Here is an 18784-nt window from a genome sequence, read left to right as displayed (position 1 = left end):
TCTCTGAAAAACGAACACCGGAACACTTTACGTAGCTCTACCGTTATTAACAGCTGGTTTAGCCGGAGAAGATGCTTGTCTAGAGATACTTTTATGTGACCAGTTCAAAGAAGATGATATTGTTTTCGACCAGACAAGGTCGGAAAGACAACAGATGGAAGAGTACGCTTGTGTTGGTCTCTGGTCGTGCTAGTGTATGGTCCTACGGCGCCAGCTCTGTCGGAAAGTTCATTTGCTGGACGTTTGCATCAAGCCTCAACTGGACGCAAAGAACAATGGTCACTTTCATCGTTGTGGCCGCGGGCTTACGCACTTTTCATCTGCGGCGGAAGCTATTACAAACGCAAGGCACCGACGGGACGAAGGGCTGTTTCTCGATTGAAGGAGGCGATGGGGCTCATAAAGTTGATCCCTCTTTGGCTATTATTCATCCCTTATTGTCTAGTTGAAGCAGCGGGAAACACTCTTTTCATACTTCAAAGTATTGGACTGGATACAGGCATCAATCCCAAAATTACTCTACATTCATTCAATCAGATTCCCATTACTTCACTCTACGTGTTCGGCTCATTCAGAAGTTTTCTGGTGTCCCTGTCGTCTAAGTATCTGATTGGTAAACTTTGGAGCAACGAAGAACCGAAGCAACATCGTGCTAGATCCGACGGAATCGTTGTCGGGATGCTGTTTGCTTCTGGTTCTTCACTAAGTGCTTGGTTAGTGGAAGTACGAATATTGAAGTTAATCAAGGAACTCCCAGATCACGAGCAAGGTATTCCAATGAAAATACTATGGTTGGCACCTCAATTCGCCTTGAAAGGGATCGCCAACGGCCTTGTTTTGAGAGGGCTTGACGATTTTTTCTTAGACTTTGTGCCGGAATCCAAATTGTATTTTGCGGTTCCGTTCAGTCTGAGAGTGATGGGAATCGGGAGTTTCTCAAGTGCTGTTGCTACTTTTCTTGCACGAGACTGGATCGGCGACACCATTGACGAGTCTCGTTTTGATAAGTACTTGCAGATGTTAGCCATATCGAACATCTCCGTCGTGCCCGTTAACATCTTTTTCTCCTTTATGTTTGATTGGAACATACCCGAGAAGATTGAGATAGAAGATGATGATGATGATAGAGATGTTGAGATAGAGGAGGTTGATGGTAGAGATGTTGAGATATTTTAATAACTAGGGATAAATATAAAATATAACTCACAATTTTAGTTCAATTTTTCATATAATTATACACATTTAAAAATAAATACATTCATTTATCTTCATATTTAATAAATATGATTATTTATGTATATAATATATAAATATAAATAATATTACTGTGTTACTTTCTTAGTGTTTGACTCACTTGTATGATCATTTCATCCCTTTTATTTTCTCTAGTTGCCCGGACGAAGTGATGACGAGATACAGAACTTGTGGAATACAAGAAATAAGAGATTGCAGCGTGCTGGCTTGCCAATTTACCCTCCTGATGTCTTATTCACCTCGAAATTCCTCCAAAAATTATCGGTCCATTCCATGATATGACCACACGTTCCTAATGGCATGCCCTCCTAAGAATCTTCAGGAAAGTGTCGGCAATTATATCTCAATGCCCAAACAATTGACTGATTTTGCTTGCGAGGAGCCCTAAAAACAAATCATCTTCACCATATGATTCTGATTCCAGTACCGATGAGCAGTCATCATTTGGTATACCTTCTAAGCCTCTCCTTCTGAGCCCTATGAACATTGAGCTCCCGTCATACCAATATTCCTGGAAGCAGTACGTGATGAGTCGCAGAAACTTAAAACCTCGTAGGATGATCCTTGTCAGCAGTCTTCTACTTTGATGCTTGACGATGTAACCCATTTTCCCCTGAAGGATTGCGAATCATTGTATTCTCTCAAGTTTTAAGATTTTTGTAAATCACGAACTGTTGGGGTTGTTGGATAAGTTTGTATGGTACTATTGTTATTTAGCTTTTGCTACCTTATGCCGGACAGATGAAGGTGCGTTGTGGCACTTGGACAGTGGGCTGATGCTCGATGTATCATTTGAATAAACATATTGTGCGAGGTAGACTTTCCAAGATAACTAGAGATGTGATTAAAGACCACATGGATTGCAAACATTCATGCGGATGGTGCAAGTCATTATATTAGCGACATTAGGACACCTCAATTAGACAATGACAACTAAATCGCTTTAAACGATACATAAACTGAAAATAAATTGGCCGTGTTGATAGAGTATGGGGTTTCCATTTTCCAACTCGAGCATCATCCAATCCAATCTAACCAGTACGAGTGAAAATCCAAAATAATCAATCAAATGATTATTTTCAATTCGAGTAGTTCAATTTCGCTGATCTTATATCATCTCATCTTAGAAAGACTGTTTAATCAGACACTCATCTTTTAAACCAGACTGTCCATAAAAACAGAATAATTCTACCTCCGATCATCATTAGTCGGCATCCATTTCTTCCAGTGCAGTCCTAGCAGCAGCCTTCGATTCCTCTAAAAGGTCATCGGGAACCTGAAATTGTGTGCAAGTGCCAAAAGTCATCAGATGGAAAGCACATAAAAACAAAACCGCAAAATATTTTCAAATGACAACTAAATTCTGCAGAAAAATGTAAGTTATTTATCCAAGTCGTTTTCAAATATGGACTCTAATCACTATTTTATAGCTGATAAATTCCAAAGCTCAATTGCATCAAAATTTCAGAAAGGAAGAAAATCAAATTATGCATGAGATATTAAACTGGATAATATCGTGGCACCAACACTATTTATTTCCTTCAGTATAGTAACTTAATGGCTTCTCTTGCTATGAAAGAGAGAACAAAAGGTGGCAAGGAGTAAGATAGGATTAGAATTGAAAGCATCAAAGAAAAGATGAATCTAGACCAATGAAGTGAAAAAATGATTGAAAACTTATTGCACGGTTTTGGACTTGTAAAATGTTATCAAATGGGAAGATGGTCAAGTATGTGTAACATGTTTAGGGAGAGTTTTTGTCTGTCGTAATTCTGGGGTTACTGTTGTCCTGTTTCTACAGCAGTTCAGGAGTGTGATGTGAGCGCATAAGAAATGGGGTTAAGTTCTGGGAATGTCTGCACCGTGTTTTATGTTTTTGTCATTGCATCCTCTTGTGCCATTGCTCGGATGCACTCTTTTTCCCTCCACTTAAGGGTAGGGAGGTTTTTTAACGAGGCTCTGAGCAATGTGTGTCTCATGTGTCGGCCAGTAATAAAATTCTCAACTTTTTTCAACAAAAAAACAAAATTATATGCTCCAAGGAATAAGTAACCCAAAATTTCTGTTTGTGCAGAATTTCAAGAATGAGAATCTTATGACATGTTGGGTATCTCTTATGTGAATAATACACGAGTGAAACAGGGTTTTACATAAGGATTACATTTCCCCCAAATTCTATGAAACTCATGACACCCATTGAATAGAAAACCAAATAAAACACACCATAATTCAATTCATTTAGTAGTTGAAGCTAGCATAAAGGTAGAGAGTGAGGCGTTGTATATCCATAATGGCTGGTGTCAGGAATTACCTTTCGAAGTTGTTGCTTTGACTCATCACATACCCAACTCATCTCCAGTTCAAAGGCCTTGTCCTTAGCTTCATCATGTACCTTGTAGATGCTGCTCAATGACAAATGATCAAATCTTATGCATGCATTCTCAGAGAAGGGAAAACAATATCACGCAAATGCATTGTAAACATACAATTCAGGCAATATGCTTGACCACACTTATTTTGTTTCTTAAGTCATGCCAGTCTGATATTTCTTAGATATTGCATACAAGCATCAGGCTTGTCATTGTGCCAAACCAGATATTACAGAAAATAAATAAAATAACAGAAAAAGAATTTGAGCTTGTTCCCTAGATTTCCATTAAATGCAAGAAAAGAAAAAGGAAGTGTTAACATTCAGAAAGAAGACATAAGCAATTATATTGACAGGTAAGAATGGAATTAAGATAGGCAAACTCACATTTTGGCTACTTCAAAAACCCCTTCCCTGCACGTCATTTCTGACAGCTTCAACTTTTCGATTTCTCTGTTCACAAACACAATTCAATTGAAACCTTATAGATGTCTACTACAAGTGTTACTGAGATGAGTGCACAAAAACAAGAGATAAAACATAGACAACTAAAGTTTCAGCTTCTTAGATATTTGAAAGAGCATAGCCATTAATTTTACAGGATAGAGCAACAATTTAAGTAGCCAACCAAACTAGTTTAGTGCCAAGGGAGTGTTGACTTGATTTTTATGACCCGTGGACAAATGAAAACTTGACAAGTAATGAAACAACATAGGAACGCATGTTTCCCTATTCATAAATCCACTTCAATTTTTCTTCATATCTTTTACTTTCTCTATTTTTCAAATGCAAATTAGGAAACAAGGAAACTCGTATAGAACAATAGCAAAACTTTGTATGAGGAGATGATGCCAGAAATATTTTGGAGATTAGATTTCAAAGAAGATAAAATGAAGTCCACAACATCCAATGCTCCAATAATTTCATATAATTAGCTAGCATGAACAGATGAATGTCTTCCTTCAAGTTTCGCAGGATAAAATAAATAGTTTTGTAACTTACGTTTTGGCAGCTTGTTTTCCCTTCCCGATTGCAGCACCAAAGTATCTCTTTATCAATTACAACAAGCAACGATCCAAACAAGGAGACATAAATCATTAACTAGCAGCAAATAGAAATAATACCAATGTAACGAGCATCAACAAACTAAGAAAAACACGAAGCTGTAATAGGGAGGAACGAACATACATAGGAGATGCCAGACGGTTCAACCATATATAATTGGGGACCATCTCTATCATAACCACCGAGAATTATCCCACAGCCAAAGGGCCTGAGCCACCAGTAAAGGGTGCATAAATGCACATAACTCGCAACTCGTTCAGCAAGTTCTTTAACGGGAATGGGCTCACCATATACACTTCATAACCACCAACAAATGAAACCCATAATTAGATAAAAGAAAATAACAGGCATAGCTAAAGCTGAACTTTGGGAATTGAAACCAAAGGAAAAACCTTTGGTAATTAGTAGCTTCAGATTTAGCACGGGCTACAATTTGCCTACCGTCAGCTGCTAATCCAGCCACTGCCTGAATTAGAGTACAGAATACCAGTGGAAGAGAGTCAGAATCCAAAATATTTGCAATGAAAATAGGGGCAAGGATGCCATTGAAATAAAGTTAAAGATGAACAAAAAAGGGGAGGAATAGTGAATACCATGCCGGAATGGCGATGAACGGAGTGGATTCTTCGATTAGAACCAGGTAACATCATCTTTGAAGCTATCAACTTCTCAACTCCCTAAAATAATAGTACACAGTTTAGTCTACACCCATATAATTGCCGCTGTTTTTTTCCCTTTTCCTGTGGTTTCAAAATAAGAAAATAAGGGAAAAGGAAAAGAAAAACTTTACCATTACGATCCCATCTTTGCATTTTATTCCAATCACAGTTCTGCAACAAGAAAAACAGTGTTTTTGAAAAAAAAATTAGATTTTTCAAAGCCTAAAATTAAATATAAAGAAGAAGAAGGGCAGACCCGCTGTTATCGACGGCTTTGGCGGCGTATTCGATCTGAAAAACGCGGCCGTCGGGAGAGAAAGTGGTGACCGAGAGATCGTAACCAGTTCCTATGCTGCTCATCTTGTTTCTTCTCTGCTTTTCCCTACTTGTAACACTTGATGTTTTGTTTGCTCATCTTTGTCGGAACTTCAATTATATTCTACTTAGAAAGGAATTTTTTATTTTCTTTCTGCTCAAGATATCCATACCGATGGACCTTCATGGGCCACTCAAGGCTTCCACTCTATTTTTATAGTTTTATGGGCCACTCAAGGCTTACACTTTGTTGGAGAAGGCTCACGTGAGGCGCTTAATATACGATTAAAAAAATGCGGTATTAATTTTGTTATTGGCTAAAAAAAATGATATCGGTTTTGTTATTATTATGTATAACAAAACCGGTAAAAATTATCGAAAATATTATTATTTCTATCGGTTTTGTTATTATTTGACATTTTACCGGGTAAAAATATAACGGTTTTGTTATTGTTGTGCATAACAAAACCGGTAAAAATTACCGAAAAATATCATTATTTTAACAAAACAGGTAAAACACTACTGGTTTTGTTATTTTTTTTTACCGGTTTTGTTATTGTTGGGCATTTTACCGGAAATGTTAAAAAATATTGATGTTTTAGGTATAAATAATAATGTTTTAGGTAATTTTTACCGGTTTTATTAACCCAACAATAACAAAACCGGTAAAAATAAATTTTTTAATAATAAAATTAATAAACACAAATTATATAATTTTTTAAAAAATTCTTTATTATAAACATCAAATACAATAAAATAATATTATTTATTAACAAAATAATAATATATTTTAAATTATTAGAATAATTTATTTAATATTATTTATGTCAATATTACTATTAAAATATTATATCTATAATTTTATAAATAAAAAATTATGATTATTATATTTTATTAAAATAAAATTATTATAAATTATATTTATTATTTATTATAATAAGAATAATATATCATTAATTATATTATAATGAGATAATAGTGAAACATATGTGTCGATACATTTTCAAAAAGTATCGACACATATGTTACATCGAAACCGATAATTATAATGTAATAGGTAAATTTACAATGTAATCTGTATAAATATACCGATTTTATGAGAGAATAGGTCAACATAATGTATCGACACAAATTTAAAAAGTGTCGATACATTTTGCCCAAAATGAATGCCAAATGAGGTGCACACATAAAATGTCGATACATTTATTAAAAGTATCGATCCCAAAAACATCGAAACCGATAATTATAATGTAATATGTAAATTTACAATGTACTCGGTATAAATATACCGGTTTTATGAGAAAATATGTCTACATAATGTATCGACACATTTTAAGTTTGTGTCGATATTTTTTTCCAGAATGAATGCCCAACGAGGTGCACACATAAAGTGTCGATACATTTAAAATTGTATCGATCCCAAAAACATCGAAACCGATAATTATAATGTAATAGGTAAATTTGCAATGTTTATTTTAAAAATAATATTATTATTTTGTTAATAAATAATATTATTTTATTATTATCTTTGGTAACATTTTAAGTGTTTACCTAATATGTTGTAATAACAAATTAAGTAATTAACAAATAATGTTATATAACTGGTTATTACTTAACTTGTACGTTATAAAAAGTATTAATAAGTTTTTACGTCATTAAAAACAAAAGAATCCTTATAATAAATAAATAATCTTTGCAAGTCTTTTACAAATTACGTTAATATATATGTAATAATTATATAATAAATATTTTTTACAATTCATAAATAATTTATTTTCAAATAATATTCTTATTATATTACATTGTTAACTTAATTACAAGATGCAATTATTTTTTTCGTTAATAAATGAATATAAAAAATATTATAATCAATTAACGTAGCTTTTTTTTATAACGTACAAGTTAAGTAATAACAAAATAATGTTATTACATTATAATAAACGTACAAGTTATTTTAAAATAATAATTAACCAATTATGTTATCCTTGGTAACATTTTAAGTGTTTACCTAATATGTTGTAATAACAAATTAAGTAATTAACCTATTTTATTATATAAGCGCTACCTATTACGTTATATAAGTGCTACTTAATATGTTATTGTGCTTGATAATGTTTCCAATAATTAACTTATTTTATTATATAAGTGTTACCTATTACATTATATAAGTGGTACCTAATATGTTATTGTGCTTGATAATATTTCTAGTAATTAACCTATTTTATTATATAAGCGCTACCTATTTTATTATATAAGCGCTACCTATTACATTATATAAGCGCTACCTAATATGTTATTGTGTTTGATAATGTTTCCAGTAATTAACCTATTTTATTATATAAGTGATACATATTACATTATATAAGCGGTACCTAATATATTATTGTGTTTGATAATGTTTCCAGTGATTAACCTATTTTATTATATAAGTGCTACCTATTACATTATATAAGCGGTACCTAATATGTTATTGTACTTGTTAATATTTCCGGTTAAATTATATAACATAACAGGTCTAAATTTTAACTGACCACTTGTTTAACCAGTCACGTCATTTTTAGTCGTTTTTAAACGCCGCACAGTTGAACTTCCCCACTTTGCTATTTTACTTTAGCATTTGATTGATGTAAATAATTTTCAGGTTTTCTTTCTTCTCAAATTTTCAGGTTTTTTTTGTCATTACCGCGTTTAGAATAAAAAATTAGGATTTTTTACAAATTAGTCGAGGTGACGATTTCGCCCGTGTTAAATTTTAAAAAAAATTAATTAATTAAAAAACTAATATTTTATTAAAATAACATTGTTTACAAACTACTAAAGTATATTCATATTTTCTAAGTTATTGGTGATGCCGATGAGTGATCGAATGATAATGATGTGAGACTCATCGAGTACGCCATTGTCATCGGTCTTAATCGTCGTCGTTGTTGTCTTCATTTTGTTGAGGATGTGTACTTAACACACTTTGAGATCCACCTTTGAAATACGGTGACGATCTTATGGTATTTGACGCCATCATTGTCGTTACTAAATCGACTTGGCAACTATGTTGTTGACCATTTATGATATAATTCCATTCACCCTCGCCCGCATGTTCAATCGAATATATTTGAGCGTGTTGCATTGCATCCCATGAACCTACAACCCAAGTCCGCTAAGTCTCGGTTGACGTATGATATGCAAGATAGAAACTGAAACTAGTCTGAGATGCATAATAGTAATCTTCAACTGCAGATGCTGAGCTGAAGCAGAAGAAGATGTAGATGCATAATATTTATTAGTCAATGGGTAATTGTGCAACAATCACAATGAAACTCGTCACGTCGAGGTGACGAGTTCGCCCGGGTTAAATTTAAAAAAATTATTAATTAAAAAATTAATAATTTTTATTAATATAACATTGTTTACAAACTAATAAAATTTATTTATATTTTCTAAGTTTTTGGTGATGTCGAGGAGTGATCAAATTATAATGGCGCGGGACTCGCCGAGTATGTCATTGTTGTCAGCCTTAATCGTCGTCATCGTTGTCTTCATCTTGTTGAGGAGGTTTACTTAACACACTCTGAGATCAACCTTTGAAATACAGTGACGATCTTATGGTATTTGACGTCATCATTATCATTACTGAATCGACTTGGCGACTACGTTGTTGACCATGTATGATATAATCACATTCACCCTCATCCGCATATTATATCGAAGATATTTGAGTGTGTTGCATTGTATCTCATGAACCTCTAACCTAAGTCGGCTAAGTCTCGGTTGAAGTATGATATGCAAGATAGAAACTGAAACTAGTTGAGATGCATAATAGTAATCTTCAGCTGCAGATGTTGAAGTAGAAGACGTCGATGATTTCTTCTTGGACTTGGGAAATCTGGCCCGATGTTGTTCCCATTCTCCCCTATGTTGTGGTGTCATGATATTTGATTTTCCATTTGCTTTTAATTTTGGAAATAAGGAGAATGGTCAAAATCTAGCTCTAGCGGTGTAATCTCGTAACACAGGGGAGCGATAGGTGACACTGATTTCATAGCTCAATGTAGTAAGCTTGCTTCGTCGACCAATTTTCAGTATGTTTCCCACGCGTATCAATTCTATGGAACACGTCAATTTCAACGATTTGTGAAGGAATCGACTGATGCGACGCATACTGTTGCAGTACTTTATCAGCGGTGTGCCACTCAACAATCGTAAAATATAATAATGGTATCACAGCACACAATAAATTGGACCCCTCAAAAAATTGTGGTAGCAATAATCAGTAGATCTCGTCGTTAGTATACGTAAGCCAAAAAAAACTGTAAATATTAAATATCAAAGTTAATATATATATATATATATATGTAAAGTTAAAATTAAAAAATAATAAAGGAACAAATGTATATCGCATATCGACCGACGATGTCGATCCTCATTTATATATCTTTTCTAGTAGTACTTGACAACTTCGTCTCAATTATTTTATGGGGTCATCTAAAATATTTAAAAATAAAAAAATAAAAGTATATAAAATAAATAAATTAAGTTAATCAAATTTAAAAAAAGGTTAAATATTACATTCCAACAAGAGGAAATTCGACTAGGGTTGTTGTAATTGTCATAAAAATAGGAACCGATACCAAGCCTAGGATTGTAGCAATATTAGACAGCCTGCTACATCAACTTTTTGACCCTGCTCAACAATTGCAGCCTTGCAAAGCTCCCAGTACAGAAAGGCTAAAATCGTCGAGTCCTAATTGGTATTGCGATGCTCAGTGAAGTCATTTAATATTCGACGATACTGATTGTGCGTCAAATTATCGAATTTATCCGATAATAATACCCCTTTGATCAGTTAGAGAAGATATGCTCGGGACATAAAAATAACCTCATCCTCGATAGAGTCGGCTGTCACTTAGAATTCGGAATCCAATTACGTCATTCATACACGATAGCCATCGATGAACTCGGATGGTGGCAACTTTCTCGAAACTTCGTAGACCAATGTCCTGGGGTCATAATTGTTCTGCCTCACCACGAGAGGCTTCATTCACATGAATACTGAGTTGGTAAGAGACGTCTTCCAAAGTAATAGTCACTTCACTACTCAATAAATAGAAATTGTACGTCTCGAGCTGCCAACGTTCGATCAGAGCCTCAATCAACGTTGGGTACACCTTGAAGCCACGCACAAATATGGCTGGAAATAGACCGGACTGATGAAGATATATCAACATCCGTTGATGCGGATCTTTCGAAGTTATCCCGCGCTAACGAATATTTCGTTCTTCTTCCGTTCGGAGTTTGATCGACGAAATATGGAAGTTTTCGAGGCACAACATGTCTGCTCGAGAAGCCATTTTTTGGTATTTTCACAGTAAATAAGATTTTTCATAATTTTTTAGGGTTTAATAAAAAATAAAACCCTAAACCCCTATTTATAGCCCTAATTCCAACTATTATAATGCAAAACTCCAATGGAACTCCAAGTGACCATTGCCAAATAACTGTTGCACAACTGCCCATTGACCAATGACTACAAAATGACTAGTTTTTTTAATTCGAAGGAGGTGACAAGTTCCCCTATCTTTTTTTATTTTCTAATTTTAAATTTTTAATAATAAAAAAATTAATGGACTTGTCACCTCGATGTGAGGAGTCCACTTAAAAATAATAAATTAATAGCCCATGTGGGACTCACTAATCTGAGTCTATTAAAATCATATTTTAAGGAACTCATCACCTCAAGGTGACAAGTTCGCTCGACACTGTAGTAAATGTCGTAGATCCCTAATTAAAAGCTAAAGATGGGTAAAACTCTAATTGTTTTATTCTAAACGCCGTAATGGGCTAAAAAACCCAATTTTCATGGCTACGGGCCTAATAGATCCACTGAACCTTTGTCCCTCTCTTATGAGTAAAGAATATTTTGTCTTGAGGGTAAATAAAAATAAGGTAAAAAATATTTGAGGTCTATGTGCTTTTGAAAAAAATTAATGAGGTTTCTCAATTATTTTTCCCTTCAATATGGTCTTTTAATTCATAAAACAATCCAATATGACTATTTGACCAACGTTTTTTGTCGTTGACTATTAAGGTATTGACATGACAGTTCATGGTGCTGGTGTGACGGTTTACAGTGCTTATGTGGTAGTCCACGATTGTTAATGATGTGATTAATGACATGCACATAGATTAAATTGGTTTTTTGGTTTTATTTGAGGGTCAAATTGATTTTTTTAAGTTTATGGGTTTATTTAATTTTTTAAATAAAAATTATTTTAAATTTTAAATATAAAATTATTTTAAATTTTAAATATAAAATTATTTAAATATTTAAAAAAATAATATAAAAATACTAAAAATAAAAATTAAATTACTAAAAATTGAATATACATATTAAAAAAATACTAAAACTATCATAGAAAATTAAAATTTATATTTTTGATTAATTTGGGGTAAATATAAGGCATTGAACGCTCACACCCTTGGTATTCTTGGTGTTTGAACCCGGGACCTCAAGGAATAATAAATGATGAGTGATTTATTTTGTTACTATTTTACTATTAATTACTCCTTATTGTCTCTTTGACATTATTGATTTGTGGTATTTTGATTTGTTTTCTATCCAAGACTTTAATTTATAGAAATAGCGCTAGAGAAGAGAAGCTCTACATATTTTTATTCTGGAGTTAAGGATGGACACATGGGCATGACAATTTCCAATGTGGCAATCCAATCAGTAGCTTATAGAAAATGATTCAGTCAACATTCTATAAGTGTGGGCGGATGACTTAGGATTAGTTTAAATTTGAATTTGGGATTTATCATTTGTTTATCTTTAGGATTTTATTATTTGTATATTTTTAGGATTTTATCTTAAGCTATTTTTACTTCATTTTTAGGGTTTTAGAAATCTATAAATATCCTCTCAGGGTAAAGCTTGAAACATATTTCCAAATTAGCTTTGTTCTTTTCTTTGTTATTTTTATAAAGTTGTTTTCTTTCCTTTTGTTTTACTTTTCAAGTTTTTATTTTATTTTATTTAAAAATGTTATGTATGATTTATATCATGCTTAGCTAATTTTCTTAAAAGCCAAAGGCTTAAGCGATGATTCAATTTCGATCGTGAAAATTGAAAAGCACCTAATACCTTCAAGTAAAATTCGAAATTTTCTGTAAACTTGCATTGGCAATTGACATTTCCTTTAAAAATCAAAACACTTTCATTTCAGAAAGTCAATGTTGGTCTGGATGTTGTTCTGATTTAAAGTTTGGAGTAAGAATTAACTGGTAGCAAGTTCGACTTCTTGGGAACATACTTAGCAGCGGTCCGCTAAGGGAATTTGAGATTGAATTTGATTCTCATTGAGACAATATAACTTGAGTCGGGCTTTTCCAAAACTTAAATTGTATTGGTGTTGGTGACGATAGTCGTGACTAGTCCAAATAAAGACTGATTTCCAAAGATTGATTTGGATTGTCGATCTACCAGAAAGAAAAGCAAGTTACAAGGGTTGTGCCTTGTAGATTGTAACTGGCATTTATCCGGATTAAAAATCATCTTCGATGATCAATTGGAATTGAGGCAAATCGAGTCCTGAGGTTGTTTTCTTAAATTGAATTTCTTCTACGTTTTATTTTCTTCAAATTTCTAGCTTTACTTTTTCACAGTTAATTTATTTTTTACATTTATTTTCATCTTATTCATTCAACCAAAACCTCCGTTTAATTTATCTATTTTCTCCCAAAATCAGAATAAAAAAATATTCCTACATCAGAATCTCTAAATTCCATGACGCTTGTCAATTTGAGAAAAAAGGCTATTTATTTGACAGTACACGGCGCTTGTCAATAACAATTCATTTACCACTAGAGTCGCTTGATTCGTGCAAATTTTATTAATATATAAATAGGTTATAAAATAATAACTTATAAATTATTTAAAAAAATAAAAAAAAAATATTTTTAAAAAGATATTATACATGATATATACGTATAATATATAGACATATCATCGATGCCTATACAAAGTATTCTTACTAGACAAATCGAGACTTATAAAATTTAAATTAATCGAGACTTACAAATTTTAGATTAGTCAAAACTTACTATTTTTTTCTAATTATATTTTATGTTAAAACTTATTATATAAATTATCTTTTAAATTAGTCGATACATACACAAAGATAATAGAAAACAGAATAAGTTTCGACTAATCTAAAAATTATAAGTCTCGACTAATTTAAATTTTGTAATTCTTGATTAATCTGGTAACAATTCTTTGTATAAATGTTGATGATATCTAAATATTACATGTATATGCTATGTATATTATATCTTTTTAAAAATATTTTAAATATTTTAATAATTTATAAGTAATTATCTTATAACCTATTATATATATTCATTTTTAAAAAAAACAATTATAATAGTTTTAATATTTTTAATATGTATATTAAATTTTTATTGTAATTTAATTTTTATTTTTGGAATTTGTTATGTTTTGATTTTTGAATAATTTATATTTATAACTTCAAATAATTTTTATTTTTAAAAATATAAATAATTCCTTGAGCTTAAAAAATCAATTGACACACAAATAAAAACAAAAACCAATTTAACCCGTTTACCATGTTATATTAACCACCATGGATTACCACGTCAACATCGTGGAATGCCACATTAACACTGTGGATCGTTATGTCAACACCGTAACGGCCAGAGACGAAAAACGTTAGTTGAAGGGCCACATTCTGAGTTATAGTGTCATATTGAGAGAAAAAAAATAATATCATGGTCACATTAATTTCCCCCCCCCAAAGTATAAGGGCATTTGATGTCTTTTTGCCTAAAACAACACATTAATAAATTATTTTAATATATAAGTTTAATTTTAAAATATAATTTAATATTTATTTTTTAATATTTAAATTTAGTTTGTTAGTTTAAATTATTATCTAACATATTTAAAATTCATTAAGTGAACTCAGTAGTAAAAGAGAACGTTTTCTTCATAAAGAAACTATATTTGAATGGTTATATTTTTCAGGAAATATGTCTATTTTCAAAGGCTACAAAAAATTTAAATAGATATTATCTTAAAAAATATATAATTATATATACACATACATGATATATTTATCAAGATATATCACATGCTTTTGCTCAAACCAAATGACCTCCATGGTAAATGAACTATTGTCATTAATTGAAGATCCAAGTTCGAGCAACATAGATGCTAAGTGTGTGAGCGTTCGATGTCGAAAGGTATCTTTGAACATATACTACTTTGTACTTACTCTATATTAATAAAAAAGTGTCATAAAAATACGTTTAATTAGTCATATTTTTATATTTATTTTAAAAAATATTATTTTAAGAAATAATTAATAATGCATGATATTTTAATATGTAATTTTTATGACATACAAATAATTTAACCTAATTTGTTATTATACTTTTAGTTCTTGCTTTTATTTTTTAAACTTTTCTTAAATTTATCAAAGTGTCATATTAAATTCGTCAAGTGATATTAATGGTTAAATAAAACATTATTCTCGTAAAGTGATATAAATAGTTAAAGAAAATATTGTTCTCTTTTATACCATGTATTCAAACCATTGCATTTTTGTGGATGGATATGTACACAACAAATACTATTTAACTATTTAATAAATAAACAAAATAGGGAAAAAACAAAATAACGTGTCATATTTGTTTACGTCTAGAGCCTTCTACAGGTTAAGGTAGGGAGGCCATTTTGGTAATTCAACAGAAACCCTTAATACATCTTAAACCCTAAATCTCCACTTTCCAAATCCACTCACTGTCAGCCAATTCCATCGCAGAAAGCAGCTCGGCCCCCTGCCCTTTCTCCCGCAACAAACAAGATGGCAAAGCGTTTGATTCCTTCATTTAATCGCATTTGGTTGAGAAATAATCCCTCCTTCTAAAACCAACTCTGGGATCTTGCTTCCTGAGAAGACCCCCAAGGTTCTTAATTCAATCTCTCAGTTTACTAACCTTGGGTTTTCTTTCTTCTGATTTTGGTTTTTAATTGTTTTAGTTGAGCTCCGGCAAAGTGGTAGCAGTTGGACCAGGAGCACGAGACAGAGATGGGAAACATATCCCAGTTAATCTAAAGGAAGGAGATACGGTCCTTTTGCCTGAATATGGAGGCACCGAAGTCAAGCTGGGTGAAAAAGAGTTGGTCTTTTTTTCCTTTTACATTCATCTTGTATTTGTACCTTTCTTAAACCTTATTGTCTATTACTGTTTACTGTTTTTGTTTGTGAATATGTTTTGGCTGTTGCTTTTCTTTTTCTGGAGAATTGTTTACGGCTTAAAAGGTTTTAACTCTCATTGGCTGGAAATGGGTTCATCCCAATCTTACTAATTAATGCTGTTTTGATTCAGTCCACATATTGTAATTTCTATGGCGTTTTGTTTGATGTGATTTCGAACAACTTAAGCTACAGTCGGTGTAAAACGAAAGTTAGCTTTATACACTGAAATAATCTATTTCCGCACATTTTCGAGCATGTGAAAATATATGGAAAAAGTTCTGCACCATTGGCATCGTTTCTCAATGTTTCTAACTTCTTGTCAACCAATTGTTTCAGGTATCACCTATATAGAGATGATGATATCTTGGGGATCCTTCATGACTGATTTGCAGCTTTGGACAGGAGAATAGGATTCTCTATATTCAAATATGATTCAACTTGGACTTGTGAGACTAGTATTTTGCAACATGTTTGAGACTTTTTATTTGTTAAAGGACATTTTGGATGGGGAGAAGTAATGTTGCTTAAAATCTTCCACCGATAATTTTGGTTTATGCCCGCTTTAAGTTATTCATAGGCATTTTCATATGAACACAATTGGACTTCTACAATGCAAAAACTCGTGTGATATGATATGAAATGTGCATGCTAATAAATACAAGAGTTAATCACCATGAGAATTATGTGAAATGATAATAAATAGGTTCCTCAGCTGTTACTCAAATTTCAGCAACTACTGAGCACAAAAAAAAAAGAGATAACATGTAACACCCCAATTTATGAGTTAAAATCTTATGATATTTGTATAAGAAGTCTAATTAAAATTCTGGTTATCAAGGATTTTTTTTAGAAGATTGAGGACTTGAAGTGTAATTGTGTCCTTCGTTGGTTTTAGTTAATTATAGCATTCACATGGTTTGTTCAGACTTTGGTTGATGTGAATTTTTTTATATGTATATATGATGTATAATTTCAACTCCCCAAATAATAAATCATATCTTATGGTACCATAGTGGCCTAGTGGGTCCTGTAAATTAAATTTATTTTGTCTGCAATCTTCTTTGTTATCTCATAATATACTAGTACCAATCATTTATATTACAGAGCATTCATAATCAACCAAAGCCAACCCTACTTTAAGATATGGAATTCCTCATCATTTTTCTTTCTCTTGCTTTCTTGGGATCGATCCTATGTTTGTTTCATGAGTTGGTGATGAAGTCGATGAAACTTCGAGCAAGATTAAGTGAACAAGGCATCAAAGGACCGCCTCTGACTATGCTTTTTGGAAACATAAGAGAGATTAAAAAAAAAAACACAATTCGCCGTTGTTAGGGATCCTAGCCATCGTCCACTCACAACTACGCCGCGCTTCTCTTTCTTTTCCTCCAGAAATAGAGGAAACAGTACAGGGAAGTATTATTGTTTGTGAATCAACCTGATGATGTGAAAGAGATTACAACATGCACGTCCTTAGCCTTGGGGAAGCCTTTCTATCAGCAAAAAGAGTTTGGTACTTTGCTTGGTCAGGGAATTCTAACTTCTAATGGGAGCACGAACCAAAGGCGAGAGGAACGCTATGGCCTTCGGTTTGAACCATTGAAAGAATTCCATAGATCTTTGGACAGCCAATAACATCATGGGATGTGTGTGCTAGGGAGGCAAGGAGGGAATCCATCGCCGCTTATCAATTATGCGTGGTTTGGTTCTCGTCGCTCGGAATCTCCACCGGCTTTCTCCTTTTCCTAGCTGGTTTAGTGCTTATCATTTAGCTATCTCAACCAAGGTTTGGGAGTTGGTAATGGAAAATAATAACAAATGAATGTAAATGGGTATAGCAAAGCACGTGGGTTGTGAGGAATTATTGATATCATGCAAAAAAGAGTAAATCACAAGGTATGCCATCCAAGTTTGGTGAGATATTTACCTTGTCTCTTAGTTTTCAAGTGGTTATAGTTTGACATAATAGTTTTTAATTTTACCAATTGAGTCCTCAAATTATTATTTAGATTCTAATTAGTTATTTTTATGGCGAGGGAAATTATTTGGATACGAGTTAGTAATTTTGATGGCCTGGATCGTGAGGAAAATATTGGAAGTTGAATTAAAGATCGAGGGCGTTCAAATGAAATTTATATGGTCGATTAATATGGCACGAAAATTGAGGTAATACTTTACTACCTCTTTATGCTTTATGGAACATGTTGATATTGGTAAATGCATGAATAAGATAATGTTGGTCACTTTTGTGGAGTTGAATAATTTATTCACTCGATATGAATGTGGTAGAAATTCTGTAACTGAATACGGATCGAATGACTAAGATAAGAGATTGATAATTGTTAGAATTAAATTACAAGTTTGTGATTGGTGATAAAGAAATCAGCTCTGGATTTGTAAGTTATTTTATATCATCAAGGTTAAATGTTAAAGATACTTGGATGAAAAATTATGAGAATACTCCGATATGGTAAAATTACGAAATTACCCTTATGTTGGAAAATGATAAGAATTGCCCCTGGAAGTTGGTTAATAACTCTGAAAAGACATATTGATCCGATATAACTACTGATGTGCATAAGAAATGTTAGTTTTATTTGGAAATTATGGATAACCGGTTTTAATCCTATGAGAGTTTGTGAATGAATCATTTCAAAATCAAAGAATGTTCGGGAAAGCAATTGATCATAGGATCTCTAAATTATAATTATTTTCGTTAAGTGCTAATATTGAAATATTTGGTTAAGAAATTACGAAAATGCCCTTGAGAGATAAAATAGTCTGAATTGACCCTGAATGAGAGAGTACTTTGAGGATTTGTACTTAACTCGATTAAGTACGAATTTAAT

General features: G+C 32.4%; 1 protein-coding gene and 1 pseudogene across 1 annotated transcript; one reads left to right on the top strand and one right to left on the bottom strand.

Annotated features, from left to right (window-relative positions):
• Positions 1–2217: 2217 nt before the first annotated feature.
• On the bottom strand, positions 2218–5739 carry LOC120155508 (proteasome subunit alpha type-3-like). The gene is made up of 9 exons (XM_039167047.1): positions 5603–5739; positions 5478–5517; positions 5281–5364; positions 5080–5153; positions 4811–4982; positions 4625–4671; positions 4010–4075; positions 3566–3656; positions 2218–2530 (listed from the first exon to the last, which is right to left on the bottom strand). Exons 1-9 carry the CDS (start codon positions 5704–5706, stop codon positions 2459–2461), a joined length of 750 nt encoding a protein of 249 aa, XP_039022978.1. The 5' UTR covers positions 5707–5739; the 3' UTR covers positions 2218–2458.
• Positions 5740–15463: 9724 nt separating this feature from the next.
• Positions 15464–16471, top strand: LOC120155506 (annotated as a pseudogene).
• Positions 16472–18784: the final 2313 nt, after the last annotated feature.

This window comes from Hibiscus syriacus, unplaced genomic scaffold (assembly GCF_006381635.1).
Source record: "Hibiscus syriacus cultivar Baekdansim isolate YM2019G1 unplaced genomic scaffold, ASM638163v2 tig00111193_pilon, whole genome shotgun sequence".
In the NCBI taxonomy this organism is placed as follows: domain Eukaryota; kingdom Viridiplantae; phylum Streptophyta; class Magnoliopsida; order Malvales; family Malvaceae; genus Hibiscus; species Hibiscus syriacus.
Note: the sequence above shows the minus strand (reverse complement) of the source record. Positions and strands in the feature narration are given on the sequence as shown.